General features: G+C 33.2%; 2 protein-coding genes and 1 pseudogene across 2 annotated transcripts; 2 read left to right on the top strand and 1 right to left on the bottom strand.

Moving 5' to 3' along the window:
• Positions 1-8,928: 8,928 nt before the first annotated feature.
• Positions 8,929-10,226, top strand: LOC130799401 (uncharacterized). The gene is made up of 2 exons (XM_057662498.1): positions 8,929-9,735; positions 9,810-10,226. Exons 1-2 carry the CDS (start codon positions 8,929-8,931, stop codon positions 10,224-10,226), a joined length of 1,224 nt encoding a protein of 407 aa, XP_057518481.1.
• Positions 10,227-12,413: 2,187 nt separating this feature from the next.
• Positions 12,414-15,096, top strand: LOC130799492 (secreted RxLR effector protein 161-like; annotated as a pseudogene).
• A 7,734-nt stretch (positions 15,097-22,830) lies between these two features.
• LOC130799491 (uncharacterized) lies at positions 22,831-25,864 on the bottom strand. The gene is made up of 5 exons (XM_057662602.1): positions 25,601-25,864; positions 23,998-24,108; positions 23,822-23,906; positions 23,608-23,706; positions 22,831-23,153 (listed from the first exon to the last, which is right to left on the bottom strand). The coding sequence occupies exons 2-5, from the start codon at positions 24,096-24,098 to the stop codon at positions 23,019-23,021; spliced, it is 420 nt and encodes a 139-aa protein (XP_057518585.1). The 5' UTR covers positions 24,099-24,108; positions 25,601-25,864; the 3' UTR covers positions 22,831-23,018.

Here is a 25,864-nt window from a genome sequence, read left to right as displayed (position 1 = left end):
TTTTATTGATGATTCCTCAACTTAATTTACCATCATGCTTAGGCAACTTAGCCACATAATTGGATCATCACTTCTTACGAAAAACCTTTAAGACTTCTAGTTTACTAATAGTACTTAGTTAATAATCTGATTTAAGTTAGATGTACTACTTAAATCCTTTCTTTACCAATAATCCCTAAATTTTAAGCTCATTTCTTAATTACTTCCATTAGTTAGCTTCAACTTCTTTAAGTTAAACTGGTTCTCTAATTTTCCTGATATTTTAGACAAGCTTCCAAAGCCTTGGCTCTGATACCAACTGTAACCGCCTCGAATTATGAAGGCAAACACTAATTGGAATTTAGTATTAATCAAGCGGAAGCTTACTTTTGCCAACACAATTAAGGGGTTACTTAAAGGTTAAACTAATATTCAAGTATAATTCTTGAACCAAACCAAAGCAATATAACGGAAGTCTTAACTGTCCAAAATATAGGAAAATTACAACCAAATCGAAATAAGTCCAAAATTCAAATTACATCCTTAAAATAGTCTAAATCTAAACTAATAATCTCTCAAATAAAATAAAGAGATCTAAACAAAAGGGGAGTCATACTCCAACTCGGGTTCAACTTCCGCTCGCATATCCATTCTCCGTCGAGGTGCCATAGGGGTTTACTCTAAAAACAAAACCATTGGAAAAACATACAAAGCATAGTATCAGCAAAAAGGCTGAGTATAAACACACTGGTGTCCGTCAAACAAGTTATTAAAATCTTTCTTTTTTTTTTTATTTGAGTAAATTCATTTTGAAATATGCTTTTTCATTTGATAAATCATATTATGATTCAAATGAAGTTCAATGGCTCTATAGTAATTTAAAATTCTCATTTTTCATTATAAATCATAAGATCTCAATGGATCCAAATCAATTTCAAACTCATATCATAAGTTTACATGGGTACTCTGTGAGTCATCCTGTGACTCGTTTGGTAGTCGGTCTACCGTCCGCGACATGTCCGGCAAGTGTAACACAATGGTATTGTGAACAATACGCGCTCAGCATTGGTGAGCCGTTTAATCATGCACACAACATTTGCTGTGGCATATGTACCCGCCATTTAGGCTAAAACATTTTTTTTGTACATAATATATATCTTGTAATTTTAATAGCATTTGAAAGTCAAAAATATTAACTTTCTCCATATGATAAACATCTTTTATTTGCACATAGCAAAACATACTTTATTTGCAACTTAGCAAAATCAAATCATAATATTTCCCACATGGGTAAAACATGCTTAGCATAATCATATCATTAAACATAACCTTTGTATTATATTGGGGCATCACTAGCATGTATGGAAATTCATAGTAACAAAAAGTGATTAAAGATCAATACGATTTTTTTTAAGGAAACCACTAAAATGTTTTGTTCCAATCCTTCTTAAAGTAAATATAACTTAAAAGGGTTTTGAAATTCATTCAAAACAACTAGAATATGATTCATAAGTCTATAAAATCATTAATACAGAAGATTTCATAAAACACTATTTTCTTAAATACGAGATAGTTTTGCCGGTAATAAAATCGATAATTGATTTACAAAGTACATATTAATTCTCCAACAAGGCCCAAATTAATCAAGTCATTATAATACCTTATTTAAAATGAATTTAAGTTTGTCCCATCAAGTTATAATGGGTTATGCGTATTTATAACGATCTTACAATTATTTTCGACAATTTGGGTATTTACTGTTATTTAAATGGTCTCTTAAATCCGTAAAATTTATAAACCGTCTCATTTAAAATTAATTTATACTATGAGGCAGTAGGTTATTAATATAATTATAATTTTTTTATATATGTTTATTTTTACCCAAATTTAATTAACAATATTACACTTTCTAATAAATAAACATTTTCTATTATTTTGATAAATTAGTAAATAATTAATAATTTATTTTTATAAAATTATACCAAAGTTCCAGAAGTCATATAATATGTTTATTAGGCCATTTGAACTTATAAAACTCATGTATGATGTTTTATTATTTTGTATAGACATTTTATCGATAAATAGTATAAAATAGGTTTAAAATTATTTGAGTCCGAATAAAATATTATAAAAACTTATATGATATTCCAGAAGCTATTTTAAGGGGTATAAAATTTTAAATAACCATTAAAAATCATGTGGAATATTTTTAATAATTAATATCGTTATTTTACCGATAAATCGAATAAAATTTATTTAAGTCCATATATGGTCACGAAAATCCATATAAATTTTTGAACATGTATTTACTGCTTATATAAGTGCCTCATAAAATTTTCATGTCCAAAAGACGTCATTTAGTATTTATTTTGTATTTTACCGTTTTCAAACTTACCGATTATTAATAACCGAGTAAAAGTTATTAAGGTCCTTAAATGTCAACGAAACCTTCCCAAACTCTTACCAATTTTACCTACTGTCCATATGAGTATGTGATAAAAATTTCAAGTCCATATGTCATTGTTTGGTAATTATTTTATATTTTACCATTTTACAATTTACCGTTAAACAATTTAACGATTATTCAAAAATTTAAAAAAAAAATTCCAAACTAAATATATTCTGGCCAAATCTTGTTGGAGACATTATAATATATTTTTATTAATTATTTTTGATGATGAAGAGTTCATCTAATACCATGTTTTATAATAAGAGTATTTAACACCTTAAAATCCATTAAAATATCAATTTAACGAATAATCTCAAAAAAAAAATATCCAAGAAATTTTCTTAACATATAGCTACTGAAAATTTCTTTTAAAATGAATTTCAAATATTTTCAAATTCATATAATCATTTCCATCACAATAACTTTCACAAAGTAGTGTTAAACATGCCTTTAAACATACAATAATTTATAAAATCAACATGCATGATGCCCACAATAATAATACATGTAATAAATTATTTCATACTCAAATTTATCATTTTGACATCATCTTTCAAGATTTAAGAACTTCTCTTTGGGAATTTTTTTTTTTTTTTTTTTTTTTTAAAAAAAAAGTTTATACACAAACTTTCCCAACTTGTTCTTAAATCCTTTAAAAATCACCCCATGTGACATACCTCGACTCCAAGCCTATATAATTATTCCGTAAGCTCCTACGCGTTCTTAGAAGCGGTTCTAACTTCGGGTCCTTGCCCTTCAAGTCTCAACTCCAACTCTTCAACTAAACATATTGCATTCATCCAAAAATCAATAATAAATTTGGATTTCTAACATGCACTTAACTTTTCCTAGTTAGAGTTGTTAGACTAATACTTGTGATGATTTTAACATATTTGGAGTATACTTATTATGTTGAGCAACATACTTAGTTAAGTCCCATAATTTACTTGAATCCTTTAAGTAACAAAATTTATATGTTTGTGGAAAAACATCTTCTTACTTTCTATTGTGGCCGATTTTTATAGATTTACAAGTGATGATTTTCTTAGTTTAGAGATAAAATACTCATTTTATAATGATCTTAGTTTATAGAAAGATTCATGTAAAAAAAAATGAAAAAAATGTTTTACATGAACAAGTTTTAACAAAACTAGTGGAATAAAGAAATGAGTATAACTTACTCTATACTTGGTGGATTTCTTCAAGTTTGGTGTCTATGGAAAGCTCTTAAGATGAAGATTATTTTTATGGGAGATTTGAGTTTATAAACATAAATTTTCAGAAGTTTTAGATGGGTTTTTGAAGAAGATTTGATGAGAAAAGAAGGTGTTTTAGTTATTGAAAGTTTAGAGGATTCTAGTGTTTGTTCATGGATGAACTTGGGAGCAATGTGTTGGGATTTATGGCTGAATAACAATTCAGAAAATTGAGTGCTTTTGCTTCAAATATTTGCCTCTTGCATGCTTGTAATGATGCACAAGCTTTGGGTAGAACAAAAGGGGTTTTGGGTAGTGTGATTGGCTTGAGTGTGTAAGTGAACAAGGAGCTACTAAGGGGATTTGGGACAGCTATATTAGCTGCTGTTTGGGGCTGATTTGGAGTGTTTTTTGTCCTCAATTTGGTCTATTATGGTATAAGAAAGGTTTATCTAAGATAGTTTAAAGTTTGAGTAAAAATTGTTGTACATGTAACAAGTTATGTAACTTGTATTTCATGTTTAAAAATCACTTGTATATGTGAGAAATATTTAATTTACTCCCATCATGGTTATATAATATGCTTGGATAATAATTAAATTTTTTTTTTGAACTGTTATGGGTAGTTGCTCAACTTTAAGTTTTACCTCCAAAGTTTACGTTAATTGTTACGATTCATAATTATGTTACGAATTAACAAGTTTCTTATCATCGTAGAGATTTTTCAAATTACTACCATCACTAATTAAATTATAATTAGTAACGAACAAATATATAAGAAAAAAAATTAGGCGCTAAAAACGACTAATGAAATCTTCTAACAATACGACTGTTTCAATATGAAAGGTACTTTTTTTGTTCTAAACAAGAATCTAAAAGGATGCAAATCAAAGAAATTGAACTAAAAACTTACACTAAAAAGCTAGTTCCAATTAAAAGATGTGGTAATGATGCACACGTAAGGATTAAACTAGATATATTCAGTGATGACGTCTTTGTAAAACAACTTGTCGTTCACATAATCATAAGTTAACGAGATGGAATGACAATACTTGCAAACATATGAGAGGACTATATCTTTAAATGAGACAATGGAAACAATTAAATGATTTGAAGATGTACATGTAAGGCCTACTACAGCGTATAGGTATTTGACAAAACATGCCGGTGGAGCTAAGTGTGCAGGTCATACTTTTAGAGATCATCTAAACTATGTCAACAGATTAGGAATGAAGGAAATTAAGGGTGGGGATGCTCAAACTGTCATCAGACAATTGATAAACTGGGCACAAAAAGACAATGGATTCTTTTGGAATATGAAGCTTGATGACGATGCAAAACATGTGGCACTATTTTTGTGCAATTCTTTAATGAAAGATTTCAAAATTTATAAAGATGTTGTCATTTTGATACAACATATTGTACAAACAAATAGAACTTGATATGTGCACCGATAGTTGGAATGAATAACCATTGAAACACTATGATGTTTGGCTATGCATTGATAGCAGATGAGAAAGTTGATTCATTTTGTTTGGGTGCTTGAGCAGTTTAAAGAGGCAATGGAAGGAAAAAGTCTTGTATAAATTTTCACAAATCAAGATGCATTAATTGCAAAAGAAATTGAAGAGGTATTTTTATAGATTAATTATGGTCTTATACTATACAATTCAATCATAATAACAATCAATTAAGTCATTGATTACTGAATGCAGATGAATGTCAATACTCATATTAATACTTTTAATTTATCTTTTAAATCTTATAATTTCAAAATCATTTGCAGGTTTTTCCATTCTCAAAGCACAGGCTACGTTTAGGCACATATTGAAAAATGCAGTTTCACACCATGGAGCATTAAAGTCAGATGCAGACTTCAAAGATTCTTTTAATAGGTGTTTAATGAGGTAAAACAATCTAAGGGAATTCCAAGAATGTTGGAAAAACATAGTTGATAAATTCAAAGTAAAAGGAATGAGGATTACTACAAATGGTTTGATAGACTTATTTAGAATTTAAGGGACAAACAGTGCACTGCATTGAGTAAAGATTTCTTTTCAACTGGAATATTATCTTCACAATGAAGTGATTCCACAAATAATGCAATTGGATTTGAAGCAACAAAGAACACAAGTCTATATCAATTATTCATTATATTCAAAAAAATTATTGAAAGATGGAGAGAAAGAGAGTTCCATTTGTAAATCGGATAAACAAAAAATTTTCTTTTGACTTAAAAAGTCACCCTACAAGTTCAAAAATCAACATTTTAAAAACCAATTACATCACTTTTTACCAAAGAAGGTAATTTATTCATATAAAAAAGGCGGAAAAGTATATCAAAACCAATATCAATTATAAACTTATGTCCAACAATTACACGAGATATTAATCAATTTAACTTACCATGTTTATCTTCTTAACTTCAAAATTGGCCCCATTCAAATTTATGTGGTTTTCCCATGCATCAATAACCCCAATCTGTAAATGATTTTCTTTGACATCATCCTTATTCTCAGCCATCAACATTCCCAAAACATGCTATTACATCAAAACCCATGACCAACTAACTACTATTTATGATAAAAAAATATAACAAAACTAGTATAAAACCCTATGCAATGCACGAAATTCTTAGTATGAAGATATATATAAATATAATTTTCAAAAACATGTAATAATATAAATATACTATATACTACATATGAAGTAATAAATAATAATTGTTAAAATAGGGTGATATGACATTTTTATATGTGTTGCAAAATTAAATTCTTTGTAGATGAGTAAAACAAATAACAGGTTGATTAATTTTATTTGCCATTTAAGCCAATATTAACCAATAAAATTCTTTCATCTAGCGTGGCTTCAAAAGAATGACACGTGTGATTTTTCAATCTTTTTATTAAATTGTATGATGATTAGTTGAAATAATTACCATAACTAAATCACTCTAAATCTTAATAAACTATTCAATGTCATCTAAATATTTCCTTATTTTGTTATCAAATTTCTCCAGCAGTAATTTATTAAAAGATGTATGATTAATATTTTATTCCATAATTTTATAATTTAAATTTGTTAATATCGCCTAAATGATTCTTAACAAATTGTTTCTATTCTCTTAATCTATTTATATATTAGAATGTTTGATTACTTGAAATAGTTTCTATAACTAAATCAGTAAATCTAACATGTTAAATATTGATTGATTGTCAAATCTTTGATAGATGTAAAATAGTCATCAATTTAATTCCGTCAGCTTAAATACTCCAATAGAAAAATTATACATTGCAAGTGCTCTAGAAATTTGACACTTGGCTTTTCATAGCATTTTTAATAGATGTTATGATGATATGATATGATTATAATGATTCAAATTACTCTAACAATTTATTAAAAGATTTATGATTAATATTTTGTTTCCTAATTTATAATTTTACATTTGTTAATATCACCTAAATGATTCTTAATGTATTGTTTCCATTCTCATAGTTATTATAGATTAGATTATTTGTTAGTTGAAATAATTTCCATAACTAAATCAGTAAATTTAATTGATGTAAACTGGTCAGCTATTTAATTCAGTTAGTTAAAATACTTCAATAGAAAAATTACACATGGCAAGTGCTCTAAAAATTTAACACTTGACTTTTCACAGCTTTTTTTAATAGATGTTATGATGCTAATTATAAAAGGATAAAAAAAAAACTTTTAAGTGCTGGAATATGAATAAAAATGCTTTCAATTATTTATCTGGGATAACTACATCTTGATTTATTTTTCTATTATATTTAATTACACCGTCCAACAATAAAAAATGACCGAAGAAATATTTTCATTATTCTTCAAACTAAAAGCTTCATCATGAGATAAAGCATAAAAATCTCCTTAATCAAATATATCTTTACTAGAACACAAAAAAGAAGCAATTGAACTTAAGAAAATGAGAAACAACATAGAAATACATATCCTCTAATTATAAAACATTTGGAAAGTCTTAATACTGTTCATCGTGAACAATGAAAATACTGTTTGCCAACCTTTTTCAGTTCTCTTCTCCTGACTTCCTCCTTTCCCATTCCATTCCTTACCTTCAACCCTAATTTTCCCCTTTTTTTCTTCAGTTTCTCATTGAAAAAAAGCCAAACCAAGATTGGGGGCGGATTTAATGCTACTCAATGCTGTCAATTGATAGCCTATGGTCTTGGGAGAGTTGGTAGTTTTCCTTGTCTTTCAGCTCAAGGCCTGAGATCCCATTATTTTCTTTCGATGCTTACTATTTTGCCTCCTTCGACCCCTTATATCCCTCTGTCTTCACTTTTGACTCTCCCTCTGTGTATGTTTTCAAATTCTTTAGTTGTTTACTTATGCAATTTATTTGTTGGTTTTGGTTACCTATTTTATGATTTGAATTGTTTGTGTAATTGGTGTTGTTTGTTTTTTGTTTTGAAAAGACCTTGGTGTTGTTTGCTTAGATTACTAAGATATTAGTAACTTAAAAGTGGACTCAAGATCACAATTTGTATCTTATTTGAATTTTGCTAAAAATTGAAAAATAGATAGAAAGAGTATAAGTTAATACCAATAGAAGAAGAAGATTCACGAACTTGTTGAATAAGAATGAAGATGCCATAACATTTAATTCCTTTCACCACCAGGGAAATGGAAAAATGAGAATATGATTTCTTCTTTGTTGATGATCAATGCTGAGGCCCAAGTTATCAAGCTCAAGATCAAGAGAATTCTAGAATAATAAAAAATGAAAATATTTTGGAATAATAATAGAAAATCTCAACTCTAGAATGTGCTCTAAAAATATGTAAGTATAAATATCTTAAATCTAGAATTTTCTTAGAAAATATCTTGTAGCTAGATAGCTCCATTGGAGTAGTATAAATAGGTGGTCATTGCATGAGTGTAGGTACTAAGCAAGAGAGCAAGTAAGGGTTCCAAGTAGTGTCCTCTTCTAAAGTGTTGTGGTGATAGGTTAGAGGGTAGAAAATTATAAGTAGTAGAAATGTAAGAGTTGTAAAAATATTTGAGAGTATAATAAAATTTAGTTCAAATATAGTGCCTTTACTCAACAATATGATATCAGAGCCGGATCGGGGTAATTCTTTCAAGTCGACGATCGGAGACTAGTCGCAGGTTGGCAAGTATAGTTGGGCGATCACTAGTTAGAAGGGTGCCTGCTGACATTCTGCCAGAAAATCGGTCAGAAATTGTCCGAAGTTGCGAAGACGAAGGACTAAAGACTTGTGAGAAGGCTTGTTTCACAAAGTCGCTATGGATTTAGCAGGTATGACTGGTGGTCTTGAGAAGTTAAATTACAACAACTATACATATTGGAGCACCTGCATAGAGTCCTACCTTCAAGGTCAGGATCTATGGGAGGTGGTAGGCGGATGCAATACGATTCTGCCGGAACCCAAAATAGTAACTGTTGACTCTGACAAGGAAAGCACGGTAGTTGAAAATGAAGCCTTTAGAAGGTGGAATATTAAAGCCGATAAGGCAATGTATGTACTCAAAACAACAATTGATAAAGAGTTGGTTGAGTACATACGAAAAGCAGAAACCCCGAAGGTTGCTTGGGACACCCTAGCAACGTTGTTCTCGAAAAAGAATGACGCTCGACTCCAAATGTTGGAAAGTGAGCTAATGACAATCTCACAAGGGGACTTGACAATAAATCAATACTTTAAGAAAGTTAAGTCTCTTTGTAGCGAGATTGCCGAACTTGACCCTGAAGAAAAGATTAGCGAGCAATGCATAAGGAGGATAATCGCCCATGGCCTAAGACACGAGTTTAATGGGTTCATGGCAGCCATCCGAGGGTGGTTGACTCAGCCGACGTTGCTAGAGTTGGAGAACATGCTCGCTAATCAGGAGGCTTTGACGAGGCAAATCACTGGAGTCTCGCCTAGGAAGGAAGAAGAGGCTCTATTCGGAGGCCAGAAGAAAGATCGACACAATAACATGTCAAAGCCGAACGTCAAAGGCAAACCTGGTCAACAATGGAAGCCCAACCAGGGGAGGAAAGCTTCAGGGGGAGCTCAAACTCAATCTCAGAAGATGACGATCAAAAAGATCGTTGCTACAACTGCGGTAAGAAGGGACACTATGCACGAGATTGCTGGTACAAGAGAAAGAAAGGCCGCGGAAATGTCGCAACCTTGAAGAGCCAGGAACAGACGACTCAAGAAAGCAGCGACAATGAAAAAACATGGGATGCTGAAGCAGCAGTCGCAATAGCATCTTCACAAGTGGAGGAGAACGAAGAAGTTGTTCTCGCGGTGGTACCCAAGGAGGAGAAAATCAACTACAGGAGTGACTGGATAATTGATTCTGGTTGCTCAAATTATATGACACGGGACGTACAAAAATTAGAAGACTTGGAGAAGTACAAAGGAAATCAAGTCATCGCAACAGCCAACAACTCCAAACTGCCCATCCGCTACGTCGGTAAGACAAAAGTCATTCCTGGACCAAATTATACACCAGTCCAACTAAAGGATGTTTTTCACGTCCCCGGACCAAATTCTGGTTGCTACGTCTTGTTTGGACCACAAGAAGTAAGGGTACAGGAACGCCAATAATGGAGGGACGAAAATCGCAGTCAATTTACGTAATGTCAGCAGAATCCGCTTACGTAGATATGACTCGGAGGAATGAGACTGTCGACCTCTGGCACGCACGATTGGGGCATGTGAGCTATCACAAGCTCAAAATGATGGTCGAGAAGTCGATGGTTGCCAGTATATCCGAAGTTAAAGTTCGTACTGACACGATCTGTGCCGGATGTCAATACGGTAAGGCTCACCAACTTCCTTATCAACCTTCAAAGTTTCGAGCCAAGGAACTGGTGCACTCAGATGTCTTTGGTCCCGTAAGACAAGCATCCATAAACGGGTCCAAGTACATGGTGACCTTCATCGACGACTTCTCAAGGTATGTGTGGGTTTTTCTTATGAAAGAAAAATCTGAGGCACTCTCCAAATTCAAACAATTTAGAGAGAATGCGGAGAGTGAACTCAACAAGAAAGTAAGGTGTCTCCGAACGGACAACGGTAGGGAATATGTAAATTACGAGTTTGATTCCTACCTAAAGGAGCACAAGATAAAGAGACAATTGACCTGCCCCAATACACCTCAACAAAATGGTGTAGCTGAAAGGAAGAACTGATACTTAGCAGAAGTCTGTCGAAGTATGCTACATGCGAGGAATGTGCTTGGGAGATTTTGGGCTAAGTGCATGAAAACAGCGGCTCATATCATCAATCGGCTACCTCAAGAGAATTTGGGATCTATCTCTCCATATGAAAAGCTTTGGAAGAGAAAACCCACAGTAGGTCACTTCAAAGTATTCGAGTGCGTGTGCTACGTGTTCGTACCAGATCATCTTCGTACTAAATTTGACAAAAAGGCAATAAGGTGCATCTTCGTTGGATACGACTCTGCAAGAAAAGGATGGAGGTGTTGTGATCCAACAACCGGGCGCATCCACACTTCAAGAAATGTGGTCTTCGATGAAGCATCGGCATGGTGGACACCAGAACACACCTCAAATTGCATCAGAAAATCTAGAGTCGACGATTGAAGATGCAAGATACCAAAGAGAAGATCAAGAAACACCAGCATCCGAAAAAGGTGACACCTCGAGTTCCTCCAAGGCAAAGAGTCCTTGGCGTACTGGAGTACATGAAGAAGTTGAAGGAGAGCCTCCACTCCAGGTTAAAGAAAGTGAAGAGGTACCTCCACTCCCAAGACGATCATCAAGGCAGAGGCAACCAAATCTAAGGTATGCAAATATTGCTGTGATCGAGGATACCTCAGAGCCATCAACCTATGAAGAAGCAGCCAAATCAGAACATTGGCGCAAGGCAATGGAAGAGGAGATGGCGGCCTTAAGGCAAAATCAGACTTGGGAGTTGGTGTCAAAACCAGCTGAAGTCAATCCAATCTCGTGCAAGTGGGTACACAAGATAAAGACTCGATCGGATGGATCAATTGAGAGATATAAGGCACGCCTAGTGGCAAGAGGATTCTTGCAGCAGTACGGAATAGACTATGATGAGACGTTTAGTCCATTGGCCAAGATGAAAACTATACGGGTCCTTCTAGCCCTTGCAGCAAGTAGAGAGTGGAAGGTATGGCAGCTAGATGTGAAGAATGTCTTCTTGTACGGTGAGCTCGATCAGGAGATATATATGGAGCAGCCACAAGGATTTGAGAGCAACGCTCATCCAAGGTACGTCTGCAAACTTAAGAAGGCACTATATGGTCTAAAGCAGGCACCAAGGGCATGGTACGGGAAAATCGCTGAATTTCTCGTACAGAGTGGTTATACACCTGTTACCGCAGACTCGAGCCTATTTGTTAAAAATAATGGAGACAAGACAGCAACAATCCTAGTATACGTAGATGACCTCATCATAACCGGAGACCTAATTGAAGAAATCTGCCGAACAAGGGAGAACCTATCAGTTCGGTTTCAGATGAAGGAGCTCGGAGAATTAAAACATTTCTTGGGGCTCGAGGTCGAGAAGGTTAGAGAAGGTATGTTGCTCTGTCAACACAAATATGCAAGAGAAATCTTAGAAGCATACCAAATGTTAGAGTGCAAACCACTCTTGACGCCTATGGAACCAAACAACAAGCTGCGTACAGGGGAAGGAAAGGATGTCGAAGATACAAGAATGTATTGACAACTTGTTGGAAGTCTTTTGTATCTGACCCTCACTCGACCTGACATTGCATATGCGGTTGGAGTAGTGAGTCGTCATATGCAGAATCCAAAGAAGCCACACTTGGAAGCTGTCAAGAGAATCCTTCGATATGTGAAAGGTACTCTAGACTATGGTATCCTTTATCAAAAGGGTGGAGAATGTCAAGTGGTTGGCTACTATGATGCTGACTAAGCTGGAGATTATGACACAAGGCGGTCAACAACAGGTTTTGTCTTTAGCATAGGATTAGGAGTCGTGTCGTGGTGTAGCAAAAGACAACCTACGGTGTCACTATCAACAACTGAGGCAGAGTATAGGGCGGCAACTATGGCTGCGCAGGAGAGCACGTGGATGACATGTCTATTGAAAGATCTTTATCAACCAGCCGGACAGGTAACACTTCATTGTGACAACAGGTCAGCAGTTTGTCTGGCAGAAAATCCAGTATTTCACGCAAGGACCAAACACATCGAAGTACATTATCACTTTATTGAGAGAAGGTCCTGCAAGGTGAAATCCAAATGAAGCCGACACCGACGGAAGAGCAAGTTGCAGACATCTTCACAAAAGGACTCAGTACGGGCAAGTTCCAAGACATGCGAGAACAACTTGGAATGTGTAGCAAGTCAGCGTTGAGGGGGAGTGTTGATGAACGCTGAGGCCCAACTTATCAAGCCCAAGTCTTTCAAGCCTAAGATCAAAAGAATTCTAGAATAATAAAGAATGAAAATATTTTGGAATAATAATCTAGAGAATGAGAAAATACGGCAACTCTAGAATGTGCTCTAAAAATATCTATGTATAAATATCTTAAATCTAGAATTTTCTTAGAAAATATCTTGTACCTAGATAGCTCCATTGAAGTAGTATAAATAGGTGGTAATGGCATGAGTGTAGGTACTAAGCAAGAGAGCAAGTAAGGGTTCCAAGTAGTATCCTCTTCTAAAGTGTTGTAGTGATAGGTTAGAGGATAGAAAATTATAAGTAGTAGTAAGAGTTGTAAGAATATTTGAGAGTATAATAAAATTTAGTTCAAATATAGTGCCTTTACTCAACATTCTTCTAAACCAAAGTGAAATTTGGTGTTGATATTATGTTGAACACTAATGGAAATTATAGGTTATGGAAAGAAAATCAGGGAGATGGATGGATTAAGTCAGTCATATCTACAGCTGATGACTACTGAGTTGGTATGCGCGTTTTGGGAAGGGAATTTGGGATGACTTCTTCCAATTCTTGAACAGAGAACAAGACTAGGATGAGAGAGGGTGAAAGAAGATTAAACACTTATTAATGAAGTTTAGTTATGAACTTGGGATGACTTTTTCAATGGATTAAAATGACATTGTCACTTTCAAAATACGAGAAAAATAATGTGGATACTTGTCTTAATTAAAAACATTGTTGAATATATTTTTTAAAAATACACAATCGACATCATTTAATTTTTTTCTGTATCCACCCCTGGCAAGACAAAATCAGGCAAAAGGATCATGCCGGCTCTATTTCTCCGGCCACCAACCTTGTATCAATGGCAATTGAGAGAAATGTTTTTGCAGCAATTACAAGCAGTGTTATTTTCGGCAAGTCTGGTTTGTTTTGGTTTTTTATTAAGTTTTGTTTTGGTTTCAGAAAGGTTAGTCCTTCGATGTCTCAAATGTAGCTATGGATTTATTCTATTGATAAAGTTTCTAGGTTTTTACAAATTAGAGTTGCTCTTCCTTTCTTTGTTAGTTTTTTCTATGACCCATAATCGTCCATGTACTTGAACTGAAGCAAATTCTACATCTGTGTCGGATCCCCTTAATTATCACTATTGGTCATTGAAACCTTGTATTGGGGATATTGGAATTGAAGGGGTATTTAGTGTGTTGCGACTAAGGACGTTCACAGGGGTAAGCTTGATCTTGAAATGTTCATTTATGTAGCACAACTTCTGAAATTTATACGCGAAAGTTGCATTGTATTTGGAAACTCGAACTAGAATTTTGGGATTACAGTATTGCAATGGTGATAGAATTTTGGTTTTGGTTTTGCTTGGGTGATGGAAGTTCATGGGATGATTGTGTTATGTGTAGTTAATGGTGATGGTTTTGGTGTTATAGCGAATAAGTTCAACTTATACAGTTGGTATGTTGCTATTATGCTGATGATTGGGTATTGTGCTAATATGTTCATGATTTCTTTTATGTCTTCCATTTGATTTGTCTTAAGATTTATGAGTACTTTCATTTCATTTTCTTATAATTTTTCTTGGATTATTTTACCACATACTTTTGCATTCGATTGTCATTTGTGAGAATAAAGTGTTTATTCAAATGATGTCATGAACATTATACAGGTGCCTAAAGTTTATGGGTGATAATAATTGATGTTAAATTAAAAGTCTCTAGAATTAAAAGTCACAAAAATAAAAAGATATTTGATGATAAACAAATCCAAAAGTGTAATTTTTTAAAGGGTCCTAAAACTACGGACCCACCAAGCTCAGGATTGGGGCTGTATTTGAACTATCTTAATGTTATTTGTAATTGGAAAAATTATCGAAAATAATTATTCTATGTTTTGATTATTTTCTAATAATTTCATCTTTAATACTCCATTTATTTAGTAATCTTCATTCCCAAACAAAGGAAATCAAGTAGAAGTTTCAATGTACCTATTATTATTATTATTATTATTATTGTTATTGTTATTATTATTATTATTATTATTATTATTATTATTATTATTATTATTATTATTATTATTATTATTATTATTATTATTATTCATTCTGTATGCTATTAAACTAATACCTTTTGTCATTTTCTATGCTATTAAACTAATACCCTTTTGTCATTTTATATGCTATTAAAATTCTATACTATTAAACTAATACCTTTTTGTCATTTTCTTGAATTATTTGACTTCATTTACAACTTAATTTTCATATTATCTTATGTTGTATTTGACGAATTTAAGGCTAATTGCGAGCTTACTTGATTGTGGACTTAGGACATACAAATTTATACAATAATTTTGAGAATAAGGGAATTTATTTCAAGCTGGAAAAGATAGTATTGTTTTACAATCAGATTTGAATGAACGTCCTCCAGCCTAATTCTTTGTTAGCAAGTGTTTTCTTAGTGACTTCAATTTTGAAATTTATGTCTCTTTGGATGTTAAAAACAATACGTATTCTATTTTCAATTGAATTTCAATGTATTTGAATGAACGCTTTCATCACAAGTGCAACTTACGCACGCGGTCCCACAACTAGTGAGTATAAAGAACTCACAACTTATCCATCGTTTCCTTCAAGAAACAGTAATCCAGCAACTCCTCCAAAGTAGGCAAGTTTTTAAAAATTTCTTTGTTCGTGAATCGTGATCATATACTGGATGCATACGGAACTTCAACACCGCATGGCCCCAAGTTAATAGTACAACATCTCTTCAAAGCTGGAGGAATTTTTACCGTCACAGGTTTTGCTTGTTTTTGCATTGGTGTAGACTACCCACCAGCATCAAGATCTGAACTTTTAGCCGCATTTATTTTTTTCGATTACTTGTTCTACCAAAGCATTGACAAAAGAAAACCCATCATTATTTTGGAATATTTGTTGTGTAACAGACACAACACCCTCCTCTTTGTCATTCTTTTTATTAGCTTCAGAAAGCCTCTTCATATAAGTGTGCACGAAAACATCAACGTCTCTCTTGAATAATAAACAAGCTTCTTGAACTAACTACTGAAATTAATACAAATACTTCAATGGTTATCTTATATGAATAGAATGATATCTTATACACTTCAATGTATAAGATCTCTATACAATGTCATTTATTGTTATCTTATATGAATCAATTAATATCTTATAAGTTATATCACTCAATTTAGCATGTAAAGTGAACTCAATAAAAATCAACGGCATACAATTTAACAAAATCATCTAGTTAACTGGATTAATTATAACCTAAAATGCAGCAATATGGAATAATTGTTCATTACATAATTTTAAAAAAAAAATAATTAACAAAACTATTAACAAGTTAATTGGATCAATTTAATAATTATATACATAATAAAACAAACAGTTTTATAGCATGATAAAACAAATATTTACTAGTATGAATCTTTTAAGTTATGCATGTCAATTTTAATTTTATAAGTATCAATTATGAAACTATATAAATAACATGCAAAATAAATCATGACTATTCAAAAGATAACTTATATGTATCGTTTATTATCGTAATTGTATCAACTATCAAACTAAATAAATTTATTGTATGATAAATAAAACAAGCGTTTAGCATTATGAAATGTTCATGTTAAGCATGTAAATTTTAATCTTGTGAGTATCAATTATGAAACTAAATTATGACTATTCAAAACACAATTTTTATGCATCATTTATTACCTTAAGTGCATCAATTATCAAACTAAACAAATCTATTGCATAATAAATAGAGCAAACATTTACCATTATGAAATATTTCTATGTCAATTTTAATCTTATGAGTATCAATTATGAAGCTAAACAGATCAACTACTAAGAAAATGCAAAACAAGCCATGACTATTCAATACACAATTTATACACATCATTTATTAGCTTAAATGCATCAATTATGAAAATTCAACGGATTTAGTGGATGAAAAAACAAACATTTAAATTATGAAATGTTCAGATAATGCATGTCAATTTTAATCTTATGAGTATCAATTATAAAACTAAATTGATCCATTGTATGATAAAACTAAAATATATGCATCAATTAGGAAGAATTTTGCAAATGCAAGAAAGAAGGAAAATGGAAAGAATCCAAAAAAGGAGAGAAAATGGAGAAGGAAAGAAAGAAAGTTATTTATGGCAAGAAGGAAAAAACGAGGGAAGAGGAAAAGTTGATCAATTTTCTTTCAAATCCAATTTCAAATATTCATTAATTTTTGAAACATAATGTAATGGGTCGGTCCATTTTGACGATCTCATTATAATATGGTCTTTTTTGAGTTTTTATGTATATTTATGGGCTGGTCTTGGACGAGACTGTCTCAATATGAGACGGATAGTCCAATCAGCTCAAAAATAATTTTCCTCAATATGCTCTTAGTACTTTATCTATTTAACGTTATAATTGATATCTTTAATGTCAAAATTAATTTTTCAATAAATCATTTTAAGGTCTGAATTGATCATTTTTTTATTAAAATTGAAATTTTTTATAAACAAAGTAGCCATAAAAATCTTGATCATTTCCAAAAAGCATTCATGTAATGGATCATTTTAAGGTCTGAATTAATTATTTTTACATCAAAATTTAAATTTTTATAGCAAAAGCAGCCATGAACTTTTGATTATTTCCAAGAGCATTCATCCAATCATTTGGCAAAACATAATCGAGATCAACACTTCCTCTGCCTTCTCATCAAGGATAAGCAAACACTACGCCTACAACTTAATTTCCATGTCCATTATGAACATAAACTATTGAGGAAAGAGCAATATCACTATTATTGATTGATGATCAAAGAATATACGTATTCTAATGCTCTATTAGAACCGTCATGTTGCATTGAATAAGAGTACTTGGATTGTGCAGTGTTTAACTCTATTATTGATAGTTTTATTTACCATTAATTGGTTATTTGAAATTCATCCATAGACTGATAGAATAATACCATTTTATTAAACTTCATTCTGAAAATTGTGAAAACAGAACCATGTTTAAGTAAAAATTGATCGATTTAACGTCAAAATTGATCACTTATAGGTTCAAATTGAAATTTTTTATTTTAATTGATCTGTTTAAGTTTTACTTTAAGTTTAAATTGATACCTTTAATTAAGGTCAAAATTGAGACTTTAATGTCAAAATTGAGACTTTTAAGGTCAAAATTAATAAATATCCAGAAAATAAAAAAACGAGAGAAAACATATGAGACAGTTACACACGCAGATTAAGCTGGCCTAAATTAATGGTTTTATAATGAGACCGTCTCGACCAAGTTTTTATGTTCTGTTTAACGACAGTCATCTAGTTGTAATGGGCCAACTAAAGACTGCCTCATCAATTTGTTCACATGGGCTTAGTTGTTTTTACCAATATTGTAAGTGATTGTTAATATAAGTGATTGACAATCATTTTAAGACTACAAAAAATAATTACTTTCAAATTGTAAGTGATTACTTTAAAATTATAATAAATTATTTATTTTAAATTTTTAAGGATATAGCATACTTTTATTCAACCCAATAACAAAAATCTCAGCGTGATGCCTCGTTGAAAACTTTGTGTTCATTTATAAGATGCTACGTTACCTTACAAAGTTACATGAGACAAGTAACAAATTTAATGACTTGGCCTAATTTTGTTTAATTGGCCAAAATCGATTGCCTAAATGTGACTCAGTCTAATTTGTTGACATGACTCAGAGCGAATACAAAACTATTAGAATATTAGAATATCTTAGAATTTTCAAGGTACTCTTCTTCCTTATTTTCCTTTAAAACATCAATTCAATAATGCTATTGTTGTCGGTAATGGTAATTTAATTCCAGTTCTTGGTCACGGGCATATTTCGTTTCCTTCTTCCCAAAAATCCCTTACCCTCAAAAATGTCTTACATGCACCTAAACTTGTTAAAAATTTCATTTTTGTTCGAAAATTCACTCATGATAATATGGTTTCTGTTGAATTTGATCCTTTTGGCTTTTCTGTGAAGGATTTGGCCACGGGGAGCATCGTTCTGAGATCTAATAGCACGGGTGATCTTTATCCTTTTCCATCCGCACATGGAGCTACTCCTTCATCCTCCACATCATCGGCTTTTTCCGTTTTTTCTTCTAGCATTTGGCATTCCCGTTTAGGACATCCGGGCAATGCAGTTTTAAATTCCTTGTATTCTTCTCGTTTAATTAAATGTAATAAAGATCCTCATTTTGTTTGTTATTCTTGTCCTTTAGGGAAACACATTCAATTACCTTTTGTTAATTCTATGACCATGAGTACTAAACCTTTTGATATTATTCATTGTGATTTGTGGACTTCCCCTATTTCTAGCCCATCGAGAAATAAATATTATGTTCTTTTTCTTGATAATTATACTAATTTTTTGTGGACTTTTCCTTTATATCGCAAATCTCAAGTTTATGATGTGTTTGTGAATTTCCATATTTTTGTTAACACCCAATTTGAGCTTAATATAAAGTCTTTCCAATGTGATAACAGGGGTGAATTTGACAATAATATGTTTCGTCAATTTTGTACTAGCAGAGGCATTTCACTTCGTTTTTCTTGTCCTTACACATCCTCACAAAATGGCAAATCTGAATGCAAAATTCGCTCCATCAATAACATCATTCGCACTCTTTTGTGTCATGCCTCTCTTCCTTCGTCTTTTTGGCCTCACGCCTTAAACACGGCCACTTATCTCCTCAATAATCTTCCTTCTAAACTTCTTGGTAATCTCACTCCTACTCATGTTCTATATCGTAAGTCTCCTATATATACTCATCTACGGGTTTTTGGGTGTTTATATTTTCCTCTTTTTCCCTCTACTACTATCCACAAACTTCAACCACGCTCCGCTCCATGTGTCTTTTTAGGATATCCCTCTTCTCATAGGGGTTACAAGTGCTATGATCTCTCATCCCGTAATATCATTATATCTCGGCATGTTCTATTTGATGAGACCACCTTTCCTTTTTCTAAATTACCTTCCTCATCTTCCCCAAATTACCAATTTTTAGATGATAATATTCACCTTCAATTGCTTAAAACAACCCCTCCACATCCTTCTGGTCCTAACCCATCTTTCAGCCCAACGTTTGCTTCCCCCTCCCTCTGCCAGCCTTGTTCAGCTCCTGGGCCTCTCTCTCTATCAGACTCAGCTACCCTTCCTCAATCTCCATCCTCCCCTTCGTCTACTGGGCCTACCTCAAGCAGCCCAGTCCCACTTCAGTCCCCTCTCCTCTCTCCCTCTCCTACTGGGCCTACCCCAATCAGCCCAGCCTCAATCCAATACTCTCCCTCTTCCCCACTTTCAACTGGGCCTGCCTCATGCAGCCCAGTTCACCCACCCCTTCCTTCCTCCCCCTTCTCTATTGGGCCTGCCTTACGCAGCCCAATCATCCAATGTCCTACTTCCTCATCTTCCAACTCTTCATCCTCACCAACCGGTATAGCTACGTGAAGTAAACATGGTATTTTCAAACCCAATCCCAAATACTACTCCCAAGCTTTATCTGTTTCTTTTTCACCTTTACCTAAATTTTTCCTTCATGCCCTTCGTGAGCCGAACTGGAAGATAGCTATGAAAGAGGAATTTGATGCCTTAATTGAGAATCATACTTGGGATTTGGTACCGCGTCCTCCTAATGCTAATATCATTCGGTCTTTGTGGGTATTTCGTGTCAAGACCAAGTCCGATGGCTCTTTTGAGCGCTATAAAGCGCGTCTTGTTAGTGATGGTAAATCTCAAAGGGAAGGCATTGATTGTGATGAGACTTTTAGTCCGGTTGTGAAACATGCTTCTATTCGCATTGTTTTAAGTATTGCTCTTTCTAGGTCTTGGTCTATTCATCAGCTTGATGTTAAGAATGCTTTTTTACATGGTCACTTGACTAAGACTGTTTACATGCATCAGCTTCTGGGTTTTCGTGATTCTACTCGTCCTGATCATGTTTGTCTTCTTCGTAAGTCTCTTTATGGTCTCAAACAGGCTCCTCGTGCTTGGTACCACCGGTTTGCCACTTTTGCGACTACTATTGGATTTTCTAACAGCATTTCTGATAATTCCCTTTTTGTTTATTGTCATGGCTCTGATATTGCTTATCTGCTATTATATGTGGACGATATTATTCTTACAGCTTCTTATGATTCACTCCGTGAGTCCCTTATGTCCAAACTTAGCTCTGAGTTTTCCATGAAGGATTTGGGTCCTCTTAATTATTTCTTAGGTATTGCTGTTAATCGTACTTCTACGGGATTCTTTCTCTCTCAACAACGGTATGCCTCTGAAATTCTTGAAAAAGCTGGCATGTCTCAATGTAATCCTGTTGCTACTCCTGTTGCTACCTCCGGCAAACTTGGTGCTAATGCTGGTTCTTCTGGTAAAGATCCTACCTTGTATCGTAGTCTAGCTGGTGCTTTGCAGTATCTTACTTTTACCCGCCCAGATATTTCATATGCTATTCAGCAAGTTTGCCTTTATATGCATGATCCTCGTATTGAACATATGGCTGCTATTCACCGCATTCTTCGCTATGTCAAGGGTACTCTTCACTATGGTTTGCAGTTATATCGTTCTAATATTTCGACTCTTTTGTCTTATACCGATGCTGATTGGGGTGGCTGTCCTGACACTTGCCGCTCCACTTCTGGTTACTGTGTTTTTCTGGGTGATAATTTAATTTCCTAGTCCGCTAAACGGCAACCTACTGTTTCCAAGTCTAGTGCTGAAGCTGAATATCGTGGTGTTGCCAAAGTTGTTTCTAAAACGTGCTGGATTCGCAATTTACTTCTTGAGCTGCACTGTCCTATTACCACAGCTACCCTTGTCTATTGTGACAATGTTAGTACCGTCTATTTAGCTGGTAATCCAGTCCATCATTAGTGCACTAAGCATATTGAGATCGACATTCACTTTGTTCGTGAAAAAGTTAAACGTGGTGATGTTCGGGTACTTCATGTTCCATCTCGTTATCAGATTGTTGACATTTTCACCAAAGGCCTTCCTCAAGTATTATTTGATGATTTTCGTTCCAGTCTCAGCGTCTCTAAACCTTCCGATTCGACTGCGGGGGTGTATTAGAATATTAGAATATCGTAGAATAATATCTTTTGATTTCTTGCATATTTTGTATAATCTTTGTGATTATGTAGAATATTAGGAAAATATTTAGTTTCCTAAAGTATAGTTGTAATCTTGTATATATTAACGTTCATCTTAATGAGAAAGACAACCCAAGTCATTCTTACAAAAACTAGTGACTTAGCCTAATTTGTTGACATGACTCGAGTGAATATAAAACTAAAAGCTAACTAGATTCACTACTACAAAAAAGGGAAAAGAGAACGCCTCAAATATGCCTAAGAGAACTCCTCAGGAGCGTTCTCCATGTCACAGTTCTCTTAGCCTAAGAGAAAGCCCCTTTTTTAGTGTTTTCTTAAGTAAAATAAAAGAGAACATGTGGAACAAATAGGCATTCTCTTTTCTTCACATTAAAGAAAACTTGCACCTTATAGAGGTGTTCTCTTTGCTACTTGTAAAAAATTCTACAACCCCACCAAAGAGAACACCTGTTTAAGGGAGGTATTCTCTTTTCTCTTACCAAAGAAAACTAGCAATTACTGGAGGTGTTCTCTTTGCGCCCGCCAATAACTACTAATAAAAAAGCCGTACAGTTGCAATTTCCTTTTATTTCTAAACCACCATTTATATGACAAAAGACCTATATTAATAAATAAAAATACCAATACGATATAATTTGTACTAATCCATATAAACCATTAAATATACGCGTTCATACATGCTATACCAACAGCAAAAATTATAAACCATTTCATCATATATATAGACTATAATTCAACTATACAATTATCTTATTCCAAAAGTCATATGTCATCAAAATTCTTCATGAATTCTAATCTTTAATAATTTCCATCGATATAACCTTATAACACATCATCCAAATCTTCTGCTTCCTTCTCCAATTTTTGTTGCCTATATTTAACAACGTAAGAAATCCATAAATCTCGAACTTGATCAATGCTCTCCTGAGAATAAGTTGAAGGAGCCCCAGGGGAAAACTGCAAGACATTAATAATACATTAAAATTTTACTAATCCAAATTATTGCAATATGTGTCAACTAACAAAAATTTGAGCGAAAATTTCGGCAGAGTCTCCCTTGTATATAGGACAACCCCAAATTGAGAAACAATGAAATACATCATAACCTGTCTCAATAACTAATCAAATAATATATTCCCAAAAGAATCAACTGCCCATAAATAAAATATGTCAAACAAATGTCAACTTTGAATCACACTATCCCAATCTATAATACTTCTATCAGGGGTGATATAAATTGCAGCTAGAAACATCACAACAAAATGTAATCATAAGACTTATAAATTGCAGCCACGAAAGAGAACGTGAACATTGATGCCGAAAATCCAATCCATCAATATTATATCCAAATGTCATTGTGTTTCAATACCAATATCATAATGTTTGATATAAATTTTTGACGAATACTTACCTCCTCCAAAATCAATTGTTGCCTACTTTCAATAGTCTCAAGCATATAACGGCATACATAATATCCACAGTATTTGGCGTCTTGAGGTTGAGGAGGACACTATTACAAGAAATCAAAACAAACAAACGATGAAAAAATAATTAAAACATAGAATTTTTCATAAGTTTAGAACATGTCTAAACAATAAAAAAAAATTACTATAAAAGAACCTTACTTTTAGTTTGTTCCAACCAACTTTAGGATTCTTTTTAATTTTTTTGAGATCCTTTCGATGGACCATTCCTAACTTCACAAGCCCCCTAGTCATTTACATATAAAATGATTAAATAGATAGAACCTAAATAATATATCAAAGTCAAACCATTTACGATGCAATAGTATAGTACTTACTCATAAATAATTTTACAAGCATTTTCACGCACTTTATTTTCCACACCAGCAGGATCTAACCAATAAACCAATCCCTTCCATGGACTAATAATTGCTAACATCCAATGACGACTACACAAAGATAGCATTCATACTTGCAAATCAAAATCACTAAAGGGGATTCTTTTGATGAAAAAAAAGATTATTATAATAACATAAGACAACCACGAAAAAAATTTTGTCACTTACTTTTCGTAATAAGGTGCCATGAATAATTGGTTTTTGTTCTTAGCATTATTACATACGAAAATGCTAGCCAAGTTGGATACAATATGAAACACAAGAACAATTTAACAACTTTAATAACAATTTAACAACTACGTGAAAGGGAATTTTAACTTTAAGTTGTTTGAAGAACAATTTAACAATAAAAACAAGAACAAAGATTACTATTTGTTCAATGTATGCGTGACAAATCAACTTAGAAAATAATTTCAACACATAACAAATCAACTTAGACAAATCAACTTGAATAAACAAGAACAATTTAACAAATTCACATGAACCATTTTACTAAGCTTCATTATAATCCAAAACAAATAAACTAAAAATCTTTGCCCTCATCAAGTATGTATCATCACAATCGCAAATAATGAATTCTTTTGCTTCAATTTGAAAAGAAAAATCTAATTCTACCATGACATCAAAACCCAACAATCCATATGTTTATGGCTTCGTTCAAACTTGATTTTATGTTCTTTCACATATGCAAGTCTTTAACAAGATTAACCGTGTGCACCTTTCTACCCTTTTCTTACAGGCTCACGTTCAATTTTCATCTCAAACAAGCCTTGTTTATAGTTAAATGACGTCACTATATAGGCGAAATATTTTTGCACGTTATTCCCAATACTTAGTGTGACAATGAGTGATAATCAGAATTTTCTCAAACTTATTCTTATCTTTTTGGTGTCATGACGCAAAATGTTAATGATGATATAAATTATTTTTGGATACAACATGATCAAATAACTAATTGAATGTGTTGAAAGAGTTTATGCGAGAGAGATATTAAAATTAAAAAAATAATAATAAGGGCAAAAAATAATTTAAAAAGTGAAGACCCAATTCCTGATTGTAATACTAACAGTGCTTAATTCCTGATTGCGAAATTCCCCTTTCGAGTCTCGTCTATTACACTGGACTCTGGAGAACAATTCTGATTGTGAAGCTTCTTCATATAGAGCTATTTAAAATTCAAGAATCCCGATTTTCCCCAAATCGAAAGACTAAAAACAACTTCTCCGCTATAGTAAGTTTACTGTTATCTTTGGCTAGTAATTAATAGGTTTTCCTATAAACTAAATATATTATCTTTGATTCGTTTAGTAATTTGATTCAGAGATCTAGGGTTTGTAATGAAATTCGAAAACTGGAATGTTTTTGGTGGGTTGTATTGTGATTATGCGCACAATCCAACATTTCAAACTGACGAAATACACATACATTAATCTGATAATTACAATAAAGCTCAAGAAATTCAAAGAACAACCCATAAATTGAAAGCAACAAGAAACAAGAACAAGAAATTCAAAGAAACAAAAAGGCAAAAAAACCAAAGAACCTGTCGTGAGTTAGTTGAAAGGCGTATGTGCAGAAGGCGGTAGCACCGGTGTGCTGTAAGTGGCTAGAACTCCGGCGTGCAGGCGGCAGAAGCTCCGGTGTATAGGCGGCAATCGCTAAGCTCCGGTGTGCGGGAATCGGTTTTGTGAGGGAATCGGTTGTCAGGGAATGGGGACGGGTTTTCTGAAAATGTGAGGGAATGGGGACGGGTTTTCTGAAAATGCGAGGGAGGGAAATGGGATTGTGAGGGATTGGGGTTTTGATT

Source organism: Amaranthus tricolor, chromosome 14, assembly GCF_026212465.1.
Source record: "Amaranthus tricolor cultivar Red isolate AtriRed21 chromosome 14, ASM2621246v1, whole genome shotgun sequence".
Classification (NCBI taxonomy): Eukaryota; Viridiplantae; Streptophyta; class Magnoliopsida; order Caryophyllales; family Amaranthaceae; genus Amaranthus; species Amaranthus tricolor.
The sequence above is the reverse complement of the archived record's forward strand: the minus strand, read 5'-3'. Positions and strand labels throughout refer to the sequence as shown.